The 25,847-nt window shown below is 43.8% G+C and overlaps 1 protein-coding gene and 1 long non-coding RNA gene across 3 annotated transcripts in view; one reads left to right on the top strand and one right to left on the bottom strand.

Moving 5' to 3' along the window:
• The window catches only part of CAPN11 (calpain 11), a 40,621-nt gene extending 24,857 nt beyond the window's left edge, over positions 1–15,764 (bottom strand). Inside the window, exons 1-2 of the mRNA XM_075204482.1 lie at positions 15,596–15,764; positions 7,304–7,423 (exon numbers count right to left, since the gene is read on the bottom strand). Of these exons, the coding sequence (XP_075060583.1) occupies positions 7,304–7,325 (22 nt within the window). The 5' untranslated portion in view covers positions 7,326–7,423; positions 15,596–15,764. The remainder of the gene's footprint in view (positions 1–7,303; positions 7,424–15,595) is intronic.
• The window catches only part of LOC142145031 (uncharacterized), a 57,191-nt gene extending 31,723 nt beyond the window's left edge, over positions 1–25,468 (top strand). For both annotated transcript variants that reach the window (XR_012689814.1, XR_012689815.1), the window contains exon 3: positions 24,799–25,468. This is a non-coding gene — a long non-coding RNA (uncharacterized LOC142145031). The remainder of the gene's footprint in view (positions 1–24,798) is intronic.
• Positions 25,469–25,847: the final 379 nt, after the last annotated feature.

Raw genomic sequence — 25,847 nt, 5'->3', positions numbered from 1 at the left:
AGACATAAGGCTTCACATGTAACATGCCAGTCCTAGTATGAGACATAAGGCTTCACATGTAACATGCCAGTCCTAGTATGAGAGATAAGGCTTCATATGTAACATGACAGCCCTGGTAAGATATAAGGATTTTCTTTTAACATGCTATAATGTTATCTTTATACTCCTATATCACTGCTACTATACCACTGTCACTATAATGCTACCTTTATACTCCTATATTACTTACAACTATTCTGCTACCATACTGTTATTTTTATACTTCTGTGTGGCTGGATCACTTGTAAATAACTTATTGTATAAATATATTTAAATTATTAGCGCAGTGCGCCAATTTATATAATTACAAATGTACTGAATTTTGATACTTTGTATTAGAAATGTGCTGATTTCTGAGACAGTATGTCATGTTTGAGTTTTGTAACTTTTCTATATGAAATCCCAAGTAGGCATGTGTGTGGAGGGGTGTGTTTTTGAAACTGCCTGGAGACAGGTAATCTCATGTTAATCCTTTTCATCGCTGAGTGACCAACATGTCTGCTGAGCCTGAAAGCACAGGAGGGGTAATTAGACTTGCTGGTAGACTTCCTATGTGTGTAAGACTCAGGATGTAAGTGATCTCAGATTAATGTGAATTTACAAATTAAATTGCATTAAAAGCAAGATTAGATAACATGTTATTATATCCTGATGGTAAATATTCAATATAAAACCTGACATTGTGGTGCCGCTAGCAGCAATGTAAAAAAGGTGTTAAACCCCTCCAGGCTAAATTATGTGCTGGCTGCATGAAGCACCAGGATTGGTTAGAGGGGCAGGAGGCTGGATTACCTCCTCCCAGGGTATCAGTGTAAATCTGTATGAAAAGCAGACTACATGACCATGTAATGTATCATCATACCATTTGTACCTTCTGAAGATCACTAGTACCACAAACCGGCGTGTAACTGTCCTTATTAGGACACTTGAGCTAATAAACCATCACTGTGTCAAGATCCTACATTGACACCTACTTACCTGCTCTAATTCCTGTGACCTACAGATTAGACCAATCTAATCTGTTGTCATCTGGCTGTTCTGAGGTTGGGACCCAGCATCCAGTACCAACACTCTGCCCACTACCTGCAGCTGTGGTGTGATAGGTCAGGGGGAACCATCCACAGCAACCCTGATCCATAGTAAGAGGTCAGGGGTACCAGCCCAGGTGTATCAGCAAGGGGGTACACTAGCAGCAAGAGTGACCCAGAAGGAAGCGGATCTAGGTGCCGCTAAGGATCCTAGTGGTGGCAGCAAGCCCCTTCTACTGCGGTTAGAGGGGCGCAATTTGGGATAAAGAAAGGGGGCGGTGGCAAGGCAAGCCCAGCCGGTCCCCAGCAGCACGGACAAGGTGGAGGTCCATCTGGTCACATCCTGCTATTATACTACTGATTATTATACTAGGTCAGGCACTTATTCTTATAATCCTATATACTATGCATGAGTTATCTTTGTTATATAACTCATTCATCGTTAATACGTTTATAAGAATAAGCGGCTGACATAGGAGTTCCCATATTTTGACATATTAGTTCTGTTATACATGTTTTGGTTGATACTTCGTTCATTTCTTTAGGCTGCTCTTTTTCAGTCATTTGCACTTGTACGGTGTTTTGTACACGGATTATCATACACAGAAGCTGCTGCCACACCCAGGATTATCTCCAACTCCTGTCACTGTGAGCAGGAATCCCTGTAGCGAGGTCAGACTTTATACATGCGGGCCACAAAAGCTCACACTCTTTCTGTAGAACAGTCACCCAGATCCACATTATAATGTAACTGTACTGTAATAAACTAAAACATCCAGCTGTAATCCTCAGTCTATTTATTCTACAAAGACTCAAACACAAATAGGCAGGAAATAGAAAGGTAACCCACCTACACTGCAACATAACTATATACATATAAAACACATGTATGCACAGCGACGTCATATGTCTGAGATATCGGAGATAGGAGTTATTCATTGGGGGAGATATTTACCTGTGCACGTCTGCTTCCTGTCACTAAGGACATTGCAGTTGGCATTTTTAGCCAGAAAATGAATGATAGCAGATAACAATAGCTTGGGCTCAGCTGAACAGAACTGCAAACTCCTTAAGTTGTAAGAAGGGATCTTAACTTTTACTTATATGTAAAAACTTGTATGTAAGGAATAGTCCTGTAAACCTCTTCTTGTCACAACATGGAAGTGTGAGGAGAGATTGTGCTCCTGTATATTCAGGACTCTGTGCAGAGGGTTCTACAGAGCAGTCACGTGATTCCACGGCCACCATATGGTGAATTCCCTGTTCTTAGACTATCCACGTCCTAGTAATCTCTGAGGTGGTTCTGGTATCGCTCATATATTACACTGTTATCCGACATTGTGAACGGGATTGTTCCCGCTAGCCGCAGTAATGCTAGTGCGTGTAAGCAGCATGTAAAGTGCAAGAGCGCACCTGTGTGAGCACCTATAGAAAGGAGCGCGGTCCCTCATTAACATGGTGAAATGGTCGATATTAATTAGCAATAATCATACATTTTCCAGGTCAGTTTTTTGCCTGTGTAATTATAAGAACAGGTCATTACCCAGCTCAGTACAGCCGCATTTATGGACAGAAGCATCATAGGGCGGACGGAGGATGAGCCCCAGAGTCCCACAGGAAAGGAACGTTCCCACTTTGCACCAGTTATGTTAGTGGTAGAGGATGAGCAATGCTGGTAATGGAGGCTGATGAAGCTGGTCTATAATACAGTGTTACTTTGATATGGAGAGAAGCATCTAGATGATAAGATCTTTCCTGATACAGCCGGACAAATGAGAACATTATTATTTCTCTCATAATATACATCATCCATGTGGAATATGACTGATGTTCAACCCATAAACCATATTCTTGTGTGTTTAATAAGGTCAGAGGTTCTCCCGGGTACAGGTGATATCTGTCTTTAGTATTGGCATCCCCAGTGTAGCACATTCCTGGGGGTCCCTCCTCCGAGACCCCCACAGATAGCAGCCTGTTCACGGTTTCAGAGCAGGGACTAGGTCAGTGTTTCTTAAACCTGGTCCTCAGGACCCCTAACAGGAAAGTCGGATACTAATAAAACATCTCATCAGTAAACATTTATACCGGTGACACATGAAAGGCCGAAGATTAACCGGACCCAAAACAATTGAGCTCAATGACAGGTTTCTCTCAGTGGCAGCGGGAAGTCACCAGGAAGTTAGAAAGGGAAAATAAATGGTTTAAGGGAAGGTAAAGACATGAATTCCCTGAACGTCTGTTGTCTGCACCTTCTAATCCTCACCACAGGGCCCCATATTATATAAACTAATACAAGTCAGTTTAGTCAGAAGGAGGATAAGAACATACACAGATTATATACATCAAGTACAAGAAGGTGGAAGCTGCACAGGATCAGGAACGTCAGAATAACAGGAAGCAGTAAGACTGTCCACAATGATTAGTAGCTCATTAATTAGTTAATTGCTGCAAACTTCTCCCACCAGAAGTTATCATCCTCTGTAAAAAATTGTACTGTGACTAGAGGACTTATGCAGTTGGTGACAATTTTTTTGTAGAAAGAATAAACCATGTATAACGATCCTACCCCCCCCCCCCCCCATCCTATACGGCATACGGCTCTTTGTGGGGTTTCGGTAGTTGTCAGAATTAGTTGTCGCCAACTACTCCTATTGGTGCCGCTTTGGCCAAACTGGCCTTTATCCACCTGTGTGTGTCAACTGCGGACTAACATGGTGCCCCCAGTTCTAGGAGGGTGTAGTTGCCCCCACCAGGCTCCTTCACAGCCACCGGGAACCAGTAATGTGTAGCTACTGCAGCACCTCTTTGCTGGTTAATCTGAATCCTCCCAGACTGCTTACTGTGGATCAGGACAGAATGTCAGCAAGTATGCTTCAATCTGCTCAGCACAAGGGTCATCCTGGTCACTGTACATTTACTACAGTAGCAGGGTGAGGGGGGGGTCCATGTGCAGCCAGGTACCAGAAGACTGGTCTACTCTCAGCACTGGGCCATGTAACTGGGACATAATCTCACTCTCACCAAGTTATTGAACAAGTTTCACATAGTGACTGTATCCTGTGGGTTATTTATCTACTATAATGTGGTAAAAGTATTTTACCAACACTCAGTTTTCATCTTCTGTGGATAAAGGAAGAGAGAGGAAGATAAATGACGGACATTGGACATTTCTATTGTCGTTTCATAGTTCCGGGCGAGAGGCTGATGTTTGTATTAGAGAGAATGTGACCAGGATCTCACAGCGCTGTTTACTCTGTGAGATGGGAGTGATTCACTCTATTATAATTATACAAACATATCTGTGGCCGGCGCCAGAGTTCTACCTTGAAATGTTCTCTGTGGAGGTTAATACCCAGCGCCTGAAGGGTTAAATTACCGTCGCTAGGCGCTGCGTGTATAACCATGACTATTTAATGTGTATCTTATTAAATTCAAATGTATTGTAAATGTGCACTGCGGTGGCTGGGAAAATAAAAATGGGTATTTATAAATGTTTTATTTAAAAAATGTATATATCTAATGTGAGGGCGCTGTGGTGGTGGTAAGTAACTGGTGAGCAGGGTCCGAGGGGTTAACTCCAGGTGATCCTACCTCCCCGGTGGCCTAGCGGGGATCTGGGGCTCCACCGGCGGATTTCTGCTGCCACTCCGGTCCCTGTCCATGGGACCAGAGCGCTGTGGCGCCGCTTAGTGGCCCAGTGGGGCGCTGCAGGAGCAGCCCCTGGATGCAGAGGGTGCCCACCGGCAACTGCAGCTCCGTGGCTACTGGAGGGGACTTGCAAATGAATCCAGGAGACGCAGAGCGTGCTGGGGAACGCAGCCTGGGAACTGCTGCCCTGCGATCTGGCTGCCTAATCCCTGGAGACAAATTTAGCCAAGGAGGGCCAAACCCTGGGGCAAGGTAAAGTATTATTAGGCATGTAACGCTCTTTATAAAGACCCTGGAGCAGTAAATATCACTGCTTCCAGATTCTGCCTGGCACCAAATACCTGCTCTATCCTGTGACCAACAGATAAGAGCTTACACTCTAATCCGTTCCCCGGTTGTCCTGTGTTGAATCCAGCGTCTGTGTCAACGCTCTGCCCGTTACCCAGCGGTCCTGATCCATAGTAAGCAGTTAGGAGGTACCAGCCAGCCCACAGTAAAGAAGCGCTGAAGCAGCAATACCAGCCACCCAGAAGTAAGCGGTTCTAGGTGCCATGAAGGAGCCCAGTGGTGGCAGCGAGATTCTCCTACATCTATTGCGCAGTTGGCATTCGGTGAGTGTTCGATGGCCGGTGACACCAGTAAGAGAGGTCAGTAACAGTCGGTTACTGACGGTGAGAAACAAACCCAGATGAACCGTGTAAGAAGAACATCCCAACGTTCTTCTTCCCCAACAGACCGGGTGTCGTAAGCCCATCTGGTCACAATATTATTTTGTCAGCTGCCTAAGAAGGATCGTTATTACAAATAATATCACTATCTGCAGTACCCTCCTCCTTAGCGGGTTTTATATCTACAGCCCTGAATGGGCCTCCTAATGCCTACAAATATAGCACTACTAATGGGTGACCTAGATATCCCAACTGTCCCTAGGTCTGCCTGGGTGAGCCAGGGCCTCATATTCTCCATCATTATCCCCTCACACCTCCATTGGCTTCTACATTCAATAACTGCACTCTGGGGTGTACTTGCGCCAACTGACCGCTGCGCTGAGGTGCACTGATCTCCATGGAGCCCGGACTACACACACCTATAATAGAGAAGAATGAGAGTGAGGCACAGAGGAGACTCACAGCAGACACAGGACGGGGGAGGACGTGCAATGACCGATAATTCATCTTCCTTGAGCCGCTAGACTCATCTTCCTCTCACGCCGCTCCTCATCTGCCTCCCCTCTCTGTCTCGCCCTACACTGGCTTCCCTTCCCCTACAGAATCCTTTTCAAACTCCTCACCACCAATTACAACCTCCTCTCCATTCACACTCCCGCCCGCTCCCTGCGCTCAGCCAATGATCGCCGCCTCTCCTCCACTCTTATCACCTCTTCCCACTCCAGAATCCAAGATTTTTCCCGTGCAGCCCCCCTTCACTGGAATGACCTCCCTCGTTCCATCCGCCTCTCTCCAACTCTGTGCTCCTTCAAATGTGCACTGAAAACCCACCTCTTCCTTAAAGCCTACCAACCATCCGTATAACCCCTTCATCTCCTCCACTCGCTCACTCCCTTGCCTCATCTGGCTCCTCTTGTGTCTGTTCTGTTTTCCCTCCCTTAGGATGTAAGCTCACTTGAGCAGGGCCCTCTTCCCTCCTGTCTCCCTACCTGTTCTTCTGCTCCGTGTTTATTGCTTTACCTGCCTGGAGTTCTGAAGTACTGGGATTTTTGTTTATTGTTTTGTACTGTCTCACCCTGTATAGTCTACTGTTTGTATGGTGTACGGCGCAGCGGAAATCTTGTGGCGCCTAACAAATAAAGGATAATAATAATAATAATAATAATAATAATTACATCCAGGATATAGATTTAGCCTGTGTGATACAGAGCGTGCCCCCGATACAGAGCGTAGCCCCCAACACAGAATATGAGGATGGACTAGATTAGGTAAAGATTAGGTAAAGGCATTTATAACATCAGTTAGCTCCAGTTAAGTAGATGAAGCAGAAGCAGAGTAAAGTTGGCAAGTAAAGAAAACAAATCATTTACAGCAGATACAAGATAAACATTTTTACTTATTGTATATACTGAGTGTCGCTCAGCTGAGGACACGTAGAGGAGATAAATGTGGCTGTGCGTTATAGCAGATTTATTGCTCGGAGAGCCCAGAGCCCTCAGATAGGGGGCCGCTTACCCCAACCTCACCCAATAGCAGCCCCAATTCCTCCTGCATCCAAAACTGAGCCACCCCAGAGCCAAGCTAACCCCTTAGAGCCTGGCACCACCAGCCTTTGCTCCAGCGACTTGGGTGGCATCTGCACATCCCATTCCTTGGAGGATTCACCAACCACAGTGAGAGCAGGAGCGATTCTGACACCACAAGCAATTGCTTCATGAGCAACTTTCCATTAAAGCAGAAATCCAGCGACGTCTTATCCACAACCGATGGGGACATCCACAGACTTAATTAGAGAGAAACTTGATTGATAAATAGATTCTCCTTTTTATGTTATGTTCCTTCTGTGCAGACATTTAGGCCACTCAGTGTTATTGTACTAAAGGGCAGGTAGTAACGTAACTTAGTCTACAGCTAACGTACCTGAGGAGATGGAGAACGCCATCAGCGCTTACTCCGAGGAGCAAGATGTGCGAAGGAATGCTAGCGGCTGGAGTGTGCGAGAAGCTGGAGGTGTAGTAGCAGCTGCAGGTGTGCGAGAAGCTGGAGGTGTGATATTGATTGCAGTGTGATCGAGTGCAGGTAAGGAAAATAAAAAGATGGTAATCAGTGCAAAACATGACACATGGAAACACACTACTTCTATATATTAATTCTATATATAGAGATAGATATCTATATCTATATACACACACAGGGTCCACACACCATGGCACATGGAACTACGCGATACTAAGTAACACACGATGCAGAGTGTGCCAATTTGCATAGTTTATCTTCTGTGCATGCCCAGAAACTGGGTGCCAGCATATGCTTCTATGCAGACTTGCGTGTTTCTGGAGAGGCGTGATGGTTGAGGGGAGAGGTATAAAAACGCTGTTGATTCACAAACATCAGTAAACATATCACATGTGAAGATATTCCAGATAAAAGTGATCTTGGGGCTGACTACCCTATGCAGGCCATATTTACAGACTGTAGCTACATAATACACACACAAAAGGTCAAAATATGAGGATGCATAGCATCTATTTGTCCTCGCACATACATAAGGCTATGTTCGCTCTCTGTCGATGATTTGCGGTGGTGCGAGTACGGGTGTGAAAAGTAAAAGGTCACTTCAAGGTCCTGCACTGTACAAACCCCCCCATTGGCTGATAGTAGTCCTGCGTTACCGACCACATTGGCAGAACAGGGCCGAATATCGCTGCTGAAGTCACCCTCTCTAGCCAACAAATACAGTTTAAATCCAACACTTAGCACTGACTGCTCTTTGCGTCCCAGTGTGAGTTCTCGGCTTTTCCAGAGAACAACGTTACGATATTAGTGATATAGACTGACCCCCAGTGGAAATTCTTCTCAGATTTGTGTGACCAGATTCAGAATTGCCCTATTTCATCATCAATATCCAGCTCATGGGTTCACTGCCCACCTCACCTCTGGCACAAGTCACACCGAGACATCATTCTGTGGGTCTATGCATCAACCTTTTTGGATACTTAGAGCAGTAGTTTCCTCATCTTTTAAGTATGTCTGCCATGAACTGCCTATGGGAGGAGATATCACAGAAAGCTCCTAAATATGCATCACTGCGGTTTGCAGAAATACATATTTAGGAGCACCACATTTTCTTGATGCATAGACCCCTGTATCCAGTCACTGTGATGACGGCCAGATCCGTACACAGGACCCCACCACTCACACATGACAGCCCTTACTCTGTCCCAGCTTTATTATGATATATAATGTGCTGTTTGTATATATCTTGTACGGTGTTACAGACCTTTTGTGGCACCTTATAAATAAAAGATAATAATTAGTCACAAAGTGACAGAATTAAAAACAAATTTCATGCAGCAATTTAAGCATGCAAAATAAATTAATCCCAACATGAAAACAAACTAAATGATTCACAATGACCCTGGCATTAGCAATTCTGCCTACATGCACCCATAGATACAGCAGGAAACCAGCTGTGGCAGAGATAACGGGGGCAATTCCTGTGGAGACATTTGTTACAGCACGTTTGGTGTTTATTAATAAAGATGTACATAGACCAGGATGAAATATCACTGATAAATCTCAGTCACTAATTCTACTGACTGCACCCTGTAAAGGTCACAGAAATCAATCATTTCTTGCAGTATCAAATGTGGAATTCTATCCTGTAAGGAATGTACACATCTTCCACCAAGCAGATACATTATGAAGGTCCTGATACATTGTATACTCCGCTACATAATACACACACACACTGTTAGCGGGTATCCCTCTGGCGTCTGACCCTTTCCTCCCAAAAGTCTTATTGTGCCCCAGTTATCCCCCAGTTCAATGGAAGCGCCTGGTCGCAGGTTACTGTCTGGTGTTTGGGGAGAGGAAAAGTTGGAAGCAAAGCTTAAAGAGCAGCTGAAACTCTGCAATTATAAACTACTGCGGAACTACATATCCCAGCATGCACTGACTGCTCTGTCCTGCCAATCAATGTCTGCAATTGGATGCTGGAACATGTAGTTCCACAATAGCTGTAGTTCCAGCAGAATTATGAGGGCCCCGGAGACCCCAGTCCCTAATTATACAAAAGAGTGGGGGAAGGAACAGAACAAAAACAGAAAGTTCTATGAAAATAAACCACAGAAACCCCTCGTCCACCATGTAATATAAAACTATATCTTCTCTTCATCGTCCTATGGGAGAAAAAACAATCCTAAGAAAGATGATATTGGATGACTCGTTAACAACGCCCCAGCGCTATATGACTGACCAGGATATCCCTCAGTCTCTGTTGAATGGGGCCAGTGTGGATAGACACCGGTGAGAGGCTACATCACAGGACCATATATATATATATATATATATATATATATATATATATATATATATATATATATATATATGTATGTATACACAATTCTTTGGCCTACATAAGCATATTATTATAGCTTTAATATGTCTCTGTGTCCTACAAGAAATATGATCTGCGTTACTCAACACGGACACAAGCCATGTGCTTCCCTCTACAAATATGCGCAATGCATCTCATAGACATCTGCGCTGTGCGATCACATTTTTAGAACTTTATCAATGAAGTCTGTTTCTTAGATTGTTCCCCTGCTGGGTGAAAGACTTAGGGGCATATTTAATAAAGCACGATAGTGCTTTTAACGGGTCATTAAGGTGTCCTCCTGTCCTCCACAAATTTATTAAGGGTGCATCGCAGCAGATATCATGGATATCTGCTGCTTTGCATTCCTCTTCGTTTTTGGGAGCAGTCACCATTCAACAGAATGGTGACTGCTCCTGGCCGCAATCTAACAAGTCCCGAAAAAACATTTTTTTCGGGAACTTGTCATGTTAATGTACACCAGAGCTGGCGTACATCATCCGAATTGAGGAAATCTAATGCTGTCAGCTCTGCTCCGGAGAGCAGAGCTGGACAGCGCATGTGTGGAGGGATCACATGATCCCTCCCTGTCACTCACAGCTCTCTCTGCAACTATCGTTGCAGAGACAGAGAGGGGATCTATGTGCGCATGTCCAGTTCTTGGAACTGGACAAGCGCAATTGAAGAGAAGACCCGGAGACAGCGCTTCCGAAGAGGGGGGCAAGTATGATTTTTTTTATCACTGAAACAGCAGTTTTTCGGAACTGCTGTTTCTGTGCAGGGCTGTACATAAATGTGAGAAATAGTTCAATCCTTATCATTGCGATAAGAATTGAAAACTACTTTTCACTTTATGTGAATATTGATAAATGTGCCCCATTATCTGCTATTGGTGTGAGTGATCTGTGCGGAAGTCCCGTGAAATATCACACACACACCTGGGACAATTCTGCAGAGGGATTACAGCTACATTCCTCCCAACTGTCCTGATCTGTGGACCATGAAAGCGGTGGAGCTAAGACGGATGTAGTTATAGCTTTGCCAAAAGGGGGGAAAGTGGGTATGTCGGGGTCAGTGCTTAATTTGTCATGTTTTGCTGGGAGATCTGCACTTATCCTACAAGAACTGACAAAAGGGAATTCAATGATATTTAAGTGCATTTTACCAAGATTCTTATAACTGGCTGTGACCTCCTCTTCTACAGCATCAGCCGCCAACCACAAGTGTAAACCCGTCTGAACGCCTAGGACACACAAATATCTTTAGGACTTATAGGAAACCGCACACATCATACTGCCTCCACATTCCGGTCATTCCACGCACGTTTTATGTGAATAAATACAGATCTGTCTCGCGGCCCCTCAGGACCGGTCCTGAGCAGCCAGATATAGAAGGTGCAGGAAATATGGTCGAAAACATAAAATGCATTAAGCTCAAATGCATTTAATTTACTACTTTTCTCTTAAATGTGAATCTTAAGAACTGTTTGTGGTCGGGTTCCCCTCACCTCCCACATGGTCACGATGACTGTGCAGCACCAATGGGTTACACCCCAGCACTAGGGGATGTAAAAATGTACTAAAGGGAATGTTTATTAATTTAAATGTATATATTTAATACATGGGCGCTGCGGCGCCAGTTAGTAACTGACGTGCAGTGCCAAAAGGCTTAAGTCCTGGCACTGGGAGTATAAATGTATTTATTTTCATTTTGTTGCTCTGGCCAGTGTGATAGGCCAGGGGGAAACATCCACAGCAACCCTGATGTAAAGGAAGAGGTTAGGGGTACCAGCTCAGGTACCCAGCGAGGGGGTACACTAGCAGCAGGGTCCAGGTGCTGGTGGAGGAGCCTAGTGGTGGCAGCAGAGCACACCTATAGCGTTTAAAGAGGGCGCATTTGGGATAAATAATGTGAAGGTTGTAAAGCAAGCTCAGCCGGTCCCCAACAATATGACAGGGTGGCATGGGAGGTCCATCCTGTCACACTGTTCTTATTCTTTATGTACAAGCAGATACACGGTACAGTGATGGGGTCAGATCTATATGTACAGACACATACACGGTACAGTGATGGGGTCAGATCTGTATGTACAAACACATACACGGTACAGTGATGGGGTCAGATCTGTATGTACAAACACATACACGGTACAGTGATGGGGTCAGATCTGTATGTACAAACACATACACGGTACAGTGATGGGGTCAGATTGTACCATGTGTGAGACCAGCAGAGTCTAATAGAATTGAGACAGCAGAAAACACCTTCTGCCCAGATCCAGCTGGATCAGTACTTATACTCTGCACCTCATTATGAACTCTCATTATTGGACTCTGGCAATAGGGTCTTGCAGTTTAAAAGTCGCCCCATTCTCTCTATCTCACATTACCCCTCTGTTGTTACTCTTCATTACACTATGGGCACCACAGGACGCCTTACACTTGTGGATTTATATGGTTGGCCCAGAACATATCAAAGCGCAGGTTTACCCTCCGCTCTCAGGACGCCTCCACAAACTAGAAGTGGGTGTAACATCTCCGGAGAACGAATGTGCAAAACTGTAAATGCCATAACAAACACTCAACTCCGACCACTTTATAACCATTCGGTCACTAAATAAAACATTTCTGTATTATTCCCTTAAAATACTGTGCGGATCAGCTCCACTTATGGCTTAATGTCACCACCACAGTGAGTGGGATTCTGGGCTGTCTTACATGTGGCCCATTTATGTGCTGTATTACACTGGTGCAAAGTGTGTCTGGAAATACCCTTCTCCTAAATGAAACATGGAGGCAAAAGAGGCCAGATTGGTGAGATCATGTTGGGGGTGTAGTGTCCTATGTCTGTATACAGTGTAATAGAATTGTATTATGATCATGTCCACTGGTCAGGTCATGTTGGGGGTGTAGTGTCCTATGTCTGTATACAGTGTAATAGAATTGTATTATGATCATGTCCACTGGTCAGGTCATGTTGGGGGTGTAGTGTCCTATGTCTGTATAGAGTGTAATAGAATTGTATTATGATCATGTCCAGTGGTCAGGTCATGTTGGAGGTGTAGTGTCCTATGTCTGTATATAGTGTAATAAAATTGTATTATGATCATGTCCAGTGGTCAGGTCATTTTAGAGGTGTAGTGTCCTATGTCTGTATATAGTGTAATAGAATTGTATTATGATCATGTCCAGTGGTCAGGTCATTTTAGAGGTGTAGTGTCCTATGTCTGTATATAGTGTAATAAAATTGTATTATGATCATGTCCAGTGATCAGGTCATGTTGGAGGTGTAGTGTCCTATGTCTGTATATAGTGTAATAGAATTGTATTATGATCATGTCCAGTGGTCAGGTCATGTTGGGGGTGTAGTGTCCTATGTCTGTATATAGTGTAATAGAATTGTATTATGATCATGTCCAGTGGTCAGGTCATGTTGGAGATGTAGTGTCCTATGTCTGTAGAGTGTAATAAAATTGTATTATGATCATGTCCAGTGGTCAGGGTAAGTTGGGCGTGTAGTGTCCTATGTCTGTATATAGTGTAATAAAATTGTATTATGATCATGTCCAGTGGTCAGGTTATGTTGGGCGTGTAGTGTCCTATGTCTGTATATAGTGTAATAGAATTGTATTATGATCATGTCCAGTGGTCAGGTCATGTTGGGGGTGTAGTGTCCTATGTCTGTATATAGTGTAATAGAATTGTATTATGATCATGTCCAGTGGTCAGGTCATGTTGGGGGTGTAGTGTCCTATGTCTGTATATAGTGTAATAGAATTGTATTATGATCATGTCCAGTGATCAGGTCATGTTGGAGGTGTAGTGTCCCATGTCTGTATATAGTGTAATAAAATTGTATTATGATCATGTCCAGTGGTCAGGTCATTTTAGAGGTGTAGTGTCCTATGTCTGTATATAGTGTAATAGAATTGTATTATGATCATGTCCAGTGGTCAGGTCATTTTAGAGGTGTAGTGTCCTATGTCTGTATATAGTGTAATAAAATTGTATTATGATCATGTCCAGTGATCAGGTCATGTTGGAGGTGTAGTGTCCTATGTCTGTATATAGTGTAATAGAATTGTATTATGATCATGTCCAGTGGTCAGGTCATGTTGGGGGTGTAGTGTCCTATGTCTGTATATAGTGTAATAGAATTGTATTATGATCATGTCCAGTGGTCAGGTCATGTTGGAGATGTAGTGTCCTATGTCTGTAGAGTGTAATAAAATTGTATTATGATCATGTCCAGTGGTCAGGGTAAGTTGGGCGTGTAGTGTCCTATGTCTGTATATAGTGTAATAAAATTGTATTATGATCATGTCCAGTGGTCAGGTTATGTTGGGCGTGTAGTGTCCTATGTCTGTATATAGTGTAATAGAATTGTATTATGATCATGTCCAGTGGTCAGGTCATGTTGGGGGTGTAGTGTCCTATGTCTGTATATAGTGTAATAGAATTGTATTATGATCATGTCCAGTGGTCAGGTCATGTTGGGGGTGTAGTGTCCTATGTCTGTATACAGTGTAATAGAATTGTATTATGATCATGTCCAGTGGTCAGGTCATGTTGGAGGTGTAGTGTCCTATGTCTGTATATAGTGTAATAGAATTGTATTATGATCATGTCCAATGGTCAGGTCATGTTGGGGGTGTAGTGTCCTATGTCTGTATATAGTGTAATAGAATTGTATTATGATCATGTCCAGTGGTCAGGTCATGTTGGAGATGTAGTGTCCTATGTCTGTATATAGTGTAATAGAATTGTATTATGATCATGTCCAATGGTCAGGTCATGTTGGGGGTGTAGTGTCCTATGTCTGTATATAGTGTAATAGAATTGTAGTATGATCATGTCCAGTGGTCAGGTCATGTTGGGGGTGTAGTGTCCTATGTCTGTATACAGTGTAATAGAATTGTATTATGATCATGTCCAGTGGTCAGGTCATGTTGGAGGTGTAGTGTCCTATGTCTGTATAGAGTGTAATAGAATTGTATTATGGTCATGTCCAGTGGTCAGGTCATGTTGGGGGTGTAGTGTCCTATGTCTGTATAGAGTGTAATAGAATTGTATTATGATCAGTGGGGAGGTCATGTTGGAGGTGTAAGGTGCTATATGTATAGAGCACCAGATTTGTCCTGTGTTACATTGGTATTATTAGCAGCATCAATATAGTCCATATATTATTCAAAAACAGCTGCATCTGCCCCAGCGGAGCTTACAATCTAATGTCCCTACTGATAAGTATTTGGACTGTGGAAGAAAAAGTGAAACAGCCGGTGGGGTAATTTACACAATGAATGGGAACTTACAAACACCATGCGGATAATACCCAGCATGGGGAGGTGGCAGTATTTATTACCATGGTGTGCCAGTATATTACTGTATAAGGACCACGTGCTGTCTGTATATACCCCGGCATACAGTAATGATACATCCTGCTCTCTGGCTGCGGACGGGAATCACACTTGTCAGGAATACGTTTTCTAATATCAGTTCTACACGGAAGTTATTCAAACAACCTGGGCTTCTCGCCATCAGTCCAGGAGGGTTCTGGGTAATCTGCACCACCCAAAATATGCTCTGTGTCCTATACGGAGCGGAGAGGCACCAGCAGGGAGGGGGTTAATCAGAGCTGTCAGTCTGCCCCACCCTTTATGCCACCACCTTATTAGACAGGACACCCTGCAGTGCCAGGGAAGTTTGGGGTGTCAGCCCAGGAGACTGGGGTGAGGACGTCTCAGATTAGTAGACGGAGAGGAACTCTCACAACTACAGACACCCCCAGAGATCAGAGAGGAATCATTGCAGTAGTATCAGAGTATTTATACTCACATTTTGGTGGTAGAGGCTGCAGATGTGACTCCTGGGTGAAGCTCTCCGCCCCGACCTCAGAGGAGATATATGTGTATATGTATATACAGTGTATATGTTTCTCTGCAGCAGCTCGTTACTTTGTGTCAGCCACAATCCCCCTCCCTCATTGCAGTGTTGCCAGGGCTGGGGGTGGGTCTAACAGGGGATGTGGCTCCTGCTGGGGTGGGTGGGGGGAGTCTTAAAGCTGCAGCGTTCTGCTATGCTATGTTCTTATCTTGTATACTGCAGGTCTGTTAGTAATCAGGCTGCAGGCTGCAGGCTGCAGACATTGCTACATCTGTTCCTTGTTCCGCAGTTGTCTCCAGTCCCTTGAATATTAACCAACTGCACAGTACCACTCCCTTGTTCTGTATGTCGGGTGCAATTATCATATCAGTTCTTATTCTGTATGCAAGGGCACCTGCACAGTACCAGTACTCTTGTTCTGTTTGTCAGGTGCAATTCTCAGTATCTGTTCTTATTTTGTATGTATGGGCACCTGCACAGTACCACTTCCCTTGTTGCACATGTATTCTTTGATTGGATTCTACATGTAGTGTATCATTACAGAACATCTAGCTGGTTCACTGGATGGCCGTCTGTTACACAGATGATGGTTGTGACAAATCTCTCCAGTAACTTCTATTCAACAAAGTGAACCAAGGGAGGAGCCCAAAGTACCGTGTAGCCATGGGGCCCCTCCACCACCATGGGCCCCCTCCACTGCCATGGGCCCCCTCCACCACCATAGGCCCCCTCCACCACCGTGGCGCCCACAACGCAGGCCTGGTCCCATCTGAGCCAGTGTCGGCATGGGGGGGAAATGGGGGAGTCCGCGTGGTCACCCCCTCTATGCTGTGTGCAGAGATGAGGGGGGGGGGGGGTTTAGGGGTGAATGAGCCTGATTTTCCTGACGGCCTGTTTACCAGCGCACTAAAACTACCAGAGGCTTCCAGGAAGTCAGCTACTAATAAGCCCCAATTCAATATATTTCCCTGGATATTTTCTGCCATGTCACAGGAATTGTGTCCACCTCCCATCTGCTCAGTACAACCCCCAAATTCATGTTTATTTAGCCGCATGAAGGCCTGATCTGAGTAATATTTTATGCTCCTAAATTATTTTAAACACAATGACCCTACCACCCAGGGGGGTGGAGGGGCATTATAGGTCGGGCCCCTGCCCGGTACAGCAACATTGTTCCCTGGCCCCTGGGGCTAATCCCACAGCCGGCTGCGGGTGTGAGCAGGAGGACCATTGTCGGACTGGCCTGCCGGGGAGCCGGGGTATCCCCCGGGAGGCCCTGTTGCCTGATAACCCCGCCCTCTTTGTTGGTGAGGCAGAGCAGAGAATTACCAAGTTGCGGTCAGTCTACATATGAAACGGAGACTGTCAAACTAATCCCTGCCTACAGCCAGCACGTGAGAACACTTCCTGCTCCTGAGACAGAGAGAGGCAGAAATGCTTCACAGTGGCACAGATCTCAGATTACTCCTTCTGCTGTAGTTGCAGGCGTCCTGTAGTCATAAAGTTGCCATCCTAACTGCAGTGTGAGTCCTGTAATCAGTAAGTAATAAATCGTGCAAACTTCTCTAGAGCTCTCCACTGTGTGACCTCGGAGGGAGGGAGATAAATTAGAATGGCTTCATTGCAATATACGTCTTCAGTGCCTCTATAAAAGGATCCTATTGCAGCTGACCAATGAATGGATTCCTAATAAACTAGTAACCAAATTCACTGTTTATATCATGTTCCATGTTTATTTGTTTTCAATCAATTGTGGGACTCTATTCCCTATAGAAGCATATCTTAATCAGAATAAAACACATTCAGACAGTTAGGTCCTTATAGGATTGCATCTGCTATATGCTTTAATATTAATGTTTTGCTTTTGTCCTTTGTAGTGGCATTGGATTATTATTGAGTGTACATTTTGTGGGTAGATCATTTTTTAGAGTCCTGTTTTTATTTGCCAGTGTCTAGAGTGTAATTAGATTTATGTAATATTTTAAATGTGCATATATTTTTATGCTAATAATTTTGTGGTCTCCATAGTGCTTCATGGATATATTAATTTTTAGTCTATACCCTTATATTGTGGTTTTCATATGATGAATGGTTGATCTCTAGTACTGTAGTATAGCATTTGTTTTCTGTGTACACTATGAGGGGAGAGAACACTAACCACAAAGAATGGACAGCACACAAATAGCTGATGATGATTGATTGTATTCAATTCATCCCTCCCCTTTCCCTGTCTCCCCTGTTTCACACAGTGCCCTCCATGCTGCATTTGCTCCCCTTCACTTACTTTCCTATTGACTTCTTTCTTCTCTTCTGTCTTTTCCTTCGCGGCTCCTCACTGCAAATGTCCTCTTTTTCTTTATGGACCATACTAAGGTGCTATACGTTGTCCTCCATGGCCTGACCTCATCCCCTTTAATGACTGACCACAACCCCTCTTACAGTTGGCCACACCCCATTGTAGTGGGCCCCTACCGCTGCATTTCCCCCGGTGGGCCCTTCATGTCCCAGTCCGACACTGAGGAGGACCAATCAGAAGCTGCAATCATGGACATCCTGGCATCTCATTTGTTCTCCCGCTACAGCCATGTTATAATACTGAACAAACATTTCCACCACATCAGCTGCTATTGCAGCCTACACAGCAAAAGAAAGCGGCGTAGAAACACCATAATGGTGTCTGATCGTATGGACCCAACAAGACGTCTTATCGCCCTGTGTAATCCTAAAGAAAACAGATCATGATCACATGTGTCAAGTTGAATATCTTTGCACACTCTAAACCTGAAATACTGGTTGATTTATAGGAAGCAGCTGTTTCAGGAGATTATCCAAACTGAAGATGCTGGAGATAAAAGTGATTATTAGGAAATGGCTGGTAACAGAGAACAATAGCTTTCACTCTATTGTGACCACGGCTTAATTTAGAGGAGGATGTAAGTCCATTTGTGTTGTATAAAAATAAGTTTTCCTGTACTGCACATACATACCAAAATGTGTCTATACTTAGATTTCAGCGTACCTAAGGCTGGGTACACACTACAGGTTTTACACCCGATTACCGGGTCAATCACACAATAAACGTCCGTTAGGTCTGATATCACATTAGTGTCTACGCTCCAACGATCATGTTTTATCGTTCCAAAGCTCATCGTATCGTTTAATTTGATTTTATAAACAGACTGAAAATCTCTATAAATGAAGAACCGATGTCCTTCCAATCCTCCAGTGTGTCTGTACTCAGGACCAGATCTCCACACAGTGTACAGATTATATGACAGATGTAGAGCACAGATCTGATGGTAAATCGTGTAAAACGTGTAGTGTGTACACAGGAATCGGCTGCTGATCGGGACTTTCAGTCTTTGGTAAAATCGTTAACAATATCACATCAGAAGACATTTTCTGTAGTGTGTACCCAGCCTTGTGGCCCCTTATACCCAAAAAGGCAAAGCAGGGGGTGGGCAAACGTAAACTGAGATTATTTAAGGTGTGAATATGTAAGTGTAGCACGTCCCCCGGACAGTCCGCAAAATTAGTCTTGGTTTTAGGAGTAATAACTTTTGTAGGTACTGGACGGCTGGTGTAAAGATACATGAGGATGAGGATGATGAAGATGAGGAGGATAATGATGATAATGAGGAGTATGGTGATAGTGATGATGATGATGAGGAGGAAGATAATGATGAGGATAATGATGAAGAGGATGATGATGATAAGGAGGATGATAATGAGGAGTATGGTGATAATGATGATGATGATGAGGAGGAAGATGATGAGGAGGATAATGATGATGAGTAGGATGAAGATGATGAGGATGATAGTGAGGATGATGATGAGGAGAAGGAGAATGATAATGAGGAGTATGGTTATAGTGAGGATGATAATGAGGAGTATGGTGATAGTGAGGATGATGATGATGATGATGACAACGGCACCAGCAGCATTATCTAGCTGCTTCTGATTGGCTGCAGGAAATAGAGTAATGGGACTTTTGTATTTATAACTAACATTGTCAAGGTGCGTCTGTACGCTATCGGGTGTAAGTATATGTATTTGGTGTAGAAATACTGCACTATGTTTTGTTGGATGTATCTTGATATATGTGAACCTTGAAATACACACATAAGAATGCAATTGTGCAACCAAATTCTTACACACATATTTGTGTTGTAAAAATGTGACCAGCTGTATATCAGGCTCACAATGTCAAGTATTTCAAGTTCTGTCAAAGTTTAGAAATGTTATAGTGGCCACACATTTTGCAATATTGCAGAGTTTATGTCCAGAAACCTACTGCAGTGCCTGAGAATAATCTGATATAAATCAATGAGATTAGTATTGGGCATGTTAGGAAAGAACAGGATGACAGCGCATACAAGCCGATAGATCAGGAAATAGTTATTCTGGAATTGAATGGCCTAATTGGACATTGATTCCTTTGCTCAACCCTCAAGATCGGCCACATTTACATACATTGTGCACCACCCTCTTATAGCACAGCAGTGTGTGTGACTCCCTTTTAGTGGGCGGAGGTGTGTAAGTTCTGGGAGAGAGGGGGTGAGAGAGGAGAAGGTAAGCTGAGCATCGTGGAAGATGGACTCTGAGAGAAGAAGAGCTCCTGATATGCGACTGTGAGAATCGCATGTCTAGAGCATAAGTGCTGCTCTGAGATTCTGTGAGATCTAAAGACTGTACAGTTAGCCTGTAAATAAATACTTCATAACCTCAGAAGATGACCTGGCGCCCAGTGTTCTCACCACCTGTGTTTGTGCACCCCTTCACCTGCCGAATCTGTGTCACACCCACATGTACGGGCAGGCCCGGCGCTCCCATGTGGCAAGGTTAGGCACTTGCCTAGGGTGCCGGGCTCTGGAGGGCGCCACAGAATACTAAATGACTTTAAAACTGTGCGGCGACCGCTGACCATACCTGTCACGGCCACCGCACAGCATCAGATGCACGGGGAGGGGGGAAGAGGCTATTTTGTCACCACCGCCGCCTCTCTGCTCCGTCTCCTACCCTCCACTTACTAGTGTCAGTGAGTGGAGGAGGGGAGGAGACGGAGCAGAGAGGCGGCGGTGGTGAGACAAGGTAAGGAGAGACGGGGTGAGGAGGGAGGAGGGCGGCGATTTTTGCGGGGGGGGGGGGGGGGGGCGCCGCTTTTTTAAAAATGCCCAGGGCACCGTGGACCCTAGCACCGGCCCTGTGTACGGGGCCTCTGTTTGTCCAGCTTAAGTATTACCTGTGATAGTAGAGACTGAGTCCAGCTGGGTGGTTGACCGTAGGACATCACCAGATGATGTCAAGGATGACACAATAACACAACACATCAATGCAAACAAGCGTTAAAGGTAGCTCCAAATGTGGGGCAAAAAAGCAGGACAAGCACCCTTGACGTTTGGGCTCATAGAGGCCAGATATGAATGTTATGTTTGTAACTGACCATGGAAAAGAGGCTGGTGCATTAAATTCTACTTTGACTCAAAAATCAGGAGGTCGTACTGTTTTGTGTGCAACAGTGGAGCTTCTGTTAGCCTTCTGGGGCAGATCACCCCGCAGCCATGGCCTTTTTACTACAATAGATTGAAGTTAGAAGGTTTGTCTTGTGGTTGTCTTAGCGTAGGCCCAGAGAGCGACCGTGTTCATTGGCCAAACATGAATGTACCTGTAGTACTTTAGTTCTGGCTGCACATGAAACACATCCATGTGTAATGACCGAGCTTCCCATAGACTTCTATAGTGACCAACAGTCCACATTTACAGTGACAGTCTCAGGTTTTAAAAATGTTGTACCTAGAAATGTTCCTATTTTTCAGCATTGACCGACTCAGTAATACAATTTCTATTTTTCTGCACAGAAAATGAAGTTCTCACCAACTGTTCTTACTCCCTGGGCTATATGGGTCAAAATGGTTGAAGGTTTGTAATTCACTGTACCAGGATAACCTCCTATGCCACCTGGAATGACTGAGCCTGGCTAACCATCGTCCCCTTTCTTTATCCCAAATGTGCCCCTTCTAAACCCTACAGGGGGCGCTCTGCTGCCACCACCAGGCTCCTCCACCGGCACCTAGAACTGCATCCTTTAGGGCAACTCTCGCTGCTAGTGTACCCCCCTCGCTGGGCACCTGGGCTGGTACCCCTGACCACTTTCTTCAGATCAGGGTTGCTGTGGATGGTTCCCCCTGGCCTATCACACTGGTCAGAGCTGCAGGGTAGTGGCAGAGTGTTGGTACCAGACAGCTGGGTCCAAACCTCAATACAGTCGGGAACGGATTACAGTTGGGTCTAATCTGTAGGTCACAAGAATTATAGCAGGTAAGTAGGCGTCAAAGCAGGATCTTGATGATTATTGCTCAGAAAGGGACCGTTATAAAGGCCGTTACACACTAGTTAGAGGTGCTAGTGATCATCCAGAAACAACAGATAGTATATATTAGTTGAAAAACAAAATACAGCTCTTTTATACAGTTTCTGAAACACTTGTAGGCAGGGGGTAATTCAGCCCCCTGTCCATACCTGGCATCACAAAGTCTGAGATATCATATTTAAGTGTAGCATCATCGATGCAATATATTCTCTAAACTTGTATTCAACAAAAACTTTACATTGATCTGTGATTTTCCAAATTACTTCCTGTGTCCTTATTCTCTCTCTCTCTAAGACACAGGATAACGACCCCCTGCTAACAGATGTGTTGGTCACCCTTAGATGAAAAGGCTTAATTAGCATGTGACTTCCTGTCTTCTGAAAAGTTACAGAGAGAAGTTTCCTCCAAAATCTCATAACAAATCAATACACAAACAATATGAAAATAAATACATTTACACTCGCAGCGCTAGCTATTAACCCATTTGATGCTGTGGCAGCCACCTTGACCTCGAGGGAGATGAATGTGACATTCACATTTGCATTCACTCTATGATCTGATCTGTTCAAGCTGCGTTCACTGGTGTCAACCGCCAATAAAAAGACCAGGCATATTTAGGTGGTGGTTCTGGGGGTCTAGAAGCCCCCCTCCCCCCACACTCACAAACCAAGACGTGATATCCAAAGGATATTAAAATAAACAAAAACTAGGTGAAATGTACAGATGTCAAGATCTTATATACTGTCCTTGTGCTCGTATGTAATATGTGTCTATATGTGTGTAGATGTGATATGTAACATGTGATGCATGTATGGAAAAGGTGATTTCAACATCATCATCATCATCATCATCATCATCATCAATCATTCCGTAGCGCTTTACAATTGGAAACAAACATTTATAACACAATACTGGGTAATACATACAGACAGAGAGGAAAGAGAACCCTGCTCACAAGCTTACAATCTATGGGACAATAGGAGTTTGATACACAAGGGCACGTGCTACATCATATTGCACACTGGACCAGCTAGAATGCAAAGGTAAAAATATTGAATGGGCTGTGTGAACAGTCACACAGCAATGTTGGTCAGAGGGTTGTTGTCTTGTGTTAGCTGTGTAGAGGGTGGCAATAGGGTATCCTAGGGAGATTAAGATGGTGGTTGAGGAATATTATAAGCTCGTCTGAAGAGGTGGGTATTCAGTGAACGCTTGAAGGTTTGTAGACCAGAGGAAAGTCTTACTGTGCGAGGGAGGGAATTCCACAAGGTGACATTTCTATCTCTGTTGATAACATGACCATAAATCCCACCCCACAAGCTCGCTGCCTAGGTGTAATCCTTGATTCACGCCTATCCTTTGTTCCCCACATTGACTCTATATCTAAATCATGTTACATACATCTAAAGAACATTTCCAGAATCCGCACATATCTCACACAAGACACTGCTAAAACCTTAATTCATGCACTAATCATCTCCCGCATTGACTATTGCAATTCCCTCCTTACTGGTCTTCCCAAAAACAGACTCAAACCCCTAAAATCTATTTTGCATGCTTCGGCAAGACTGATTTTCCTTGCAAATAGCTATTCCTCTGTTGAATCACTCTGTATGTCTCTACACTGGCTGCCTGTCTTCTACCGAATCCAATATAAAATACTTTTACTAACCTACAAGGCCATCAACAAAGCTGCACCAACATACATCTCCTCTCTTGTCTCAAAATATCTCCCAACTCGGCAACTCCGTTCTGCAAAAGATCTGCGTCTCTCATCCACCCTCATTACATCCTCCCATTCCCGGTTACAGGACTTTTTTCGGGCTGCACCCACTCTATGGAACTCTCTCCCTCGCACAATAAGACTCTCCTCTGTTCTACAAACTTTCAAGCGTTCTCTGAAAACCTACCTATTCAGACAAGCTTATAATATTCCTCAACCACCATCTTAACCTCACTACCTTTAGCCTGTTACACAATTTCACACAAGACAACTACCCCCGGACCAACATTGTTGTGTGACAGGATCATTTAGCTTATGAATCACCTTACCTTTGCAGTCTGGCTGGGCCAAGATGCAAAATGTATACTTAACCTCATGTGTCAATCTCCCATTGTCCCATAGATTGTAAGCTTGCGAGCAGGGCCTTCTCACCTCTTTGTCTGTTTTACCCAGTTTGTTTATTAGTTTATTACGTTTGTCCCCAATTATAAAGCGCTACGGAATATGTTGGCGCTATATAAATAAATGATGATGATGATGATGATGATGATGGGTGCAGCCCGAAAGAAGTCCTGTAACCGAGAATGGGAGGAAGTGACGAGAGTGGAAGAGAGACGTAGATCTTGTGCAGAACGGAGGTGTCGAGTTGGGAGATATTTTGAGACAAGTGAGGAAATGTATGTTGGTGCAAGTTTGTTGACGGCCTTGTATGTTAGTAGAAGAATGTTATATTGGATTTGTTGTAATACAGGCAGCCAATGTAGAGACTGGACGGAGCGGCTCAGCAGAGGAAGAACAATTTGCAAGGAAAATCAGTCTGGCCGCTGCGTGCAAAATATTTTGAAAAGGTTTGAGTCTGTTTAGGTGAAGACCAGTAAGGAGGGAATTACATTAGTCGATGCGGGAGATGATGAGTGCATGAATTAGAGTTTCTGCAGGGTCTTGTGTGAGATATGTGCGGATTCTGGAAATGTTTTTTTAGATAATGATTTTTTTAGATGATTTCAGAGAAAGGATTCAATGGTGCTCATCCTATATCTTCTTGTGTTCCCATTTTATCAGAACTTTCACACGAGGAATCTGCTAATTCCCAAAACTTGTGCTGGGAAGTTCCGGAAGCCGGAGCAGGACTCATGTCCGGTAAATACACTATATAATCGTCATACATTATGGGTCTGATGCTGAGTTGGACATATGGTTTTTTTTTGCCTAAAATACACATATACATTTGTGCATAGGAACATAAAGCGCTGATTCTTCCCTAATGTCTCATTCACCAATTTATTAATCACACAAATCTGCGAGATCCTCGTCTTTCTCTTGGCTGTTAATCTACCGGGAACCAGCTAAAACCATGTGCAGACCGGTCAGCATCCAACCAATATACAGGGCTCTGATTGGTCAGAGTATGAGAGCTGCTCTCACTGATCAGTCGCTGACAGCTCTCCTGCACTGTCAGTGACATTGGGGCTCCGCCAGTCTTTATATAAATGAAGTTTATTATTATTGTAATAAACAACTTGTTCTTGTGCGCTCAAACCTATGTTAATGTGTGAGCAGGTATGAAAACCCCTATCACAACCCTACCAAGGGTGCCAATCCTTATGGGAGTTGTAACAAACAAAATACAACATAAAGTGGGGAATAAGCTAAAAGTCAGCCTATAATAAATATGGTGGATAATATCATAAAATAAAACAATAAAAAAAACAATGTCTGGCAAATTGATAAAATACAAAGTAAAAATAAGAATTGTTTTAACTTAAATAAGATTAACTAATAATAACAATAATAACGAACAGATAAATTACACTATAATCACATTTCAATAATCCTAATGGAAAAATCTTAAAATCCGGACATATCTTAAAAAACATAGTGTGCACACTTAATATCAATCCATGAGGTAGTTTGGTATTGATTAATATATTCATAAAGTCTGTATTGAAATTTCTTGTTTGTAAAAAACTGAATGACGTGAGTGGCCAGTTAGACAAGGTACAGACTGACATGGTGAGGCTGTGTGACCCTGCTCTGCCATATACCTGGTATAGTGACGAGCCCAGCCCGCCATAGCCTTGTGCTGGTAACGCTGCCTCAAGTGCTAGAGT

Source organism: Mixophyes fleayi, chromosome 3 (assembly GCF_038048845.1).
Source record: "Mixophyes fleayi isolate aMixFle1 chromosome 3, aMixFle1.hap1, whole genome shotgun sequence".
NCBI classification, from domain to species: Eukaryota; Metazoa; Chordata; class Amphibia; order Anura; family Limnodynastidae; genus Mixophyes; species Mixophyes fleayi.
Note: the sequence above shows the minus strand (reverse complement) of the source record. Positions and strands in the feature narration are given on the sequence as shown.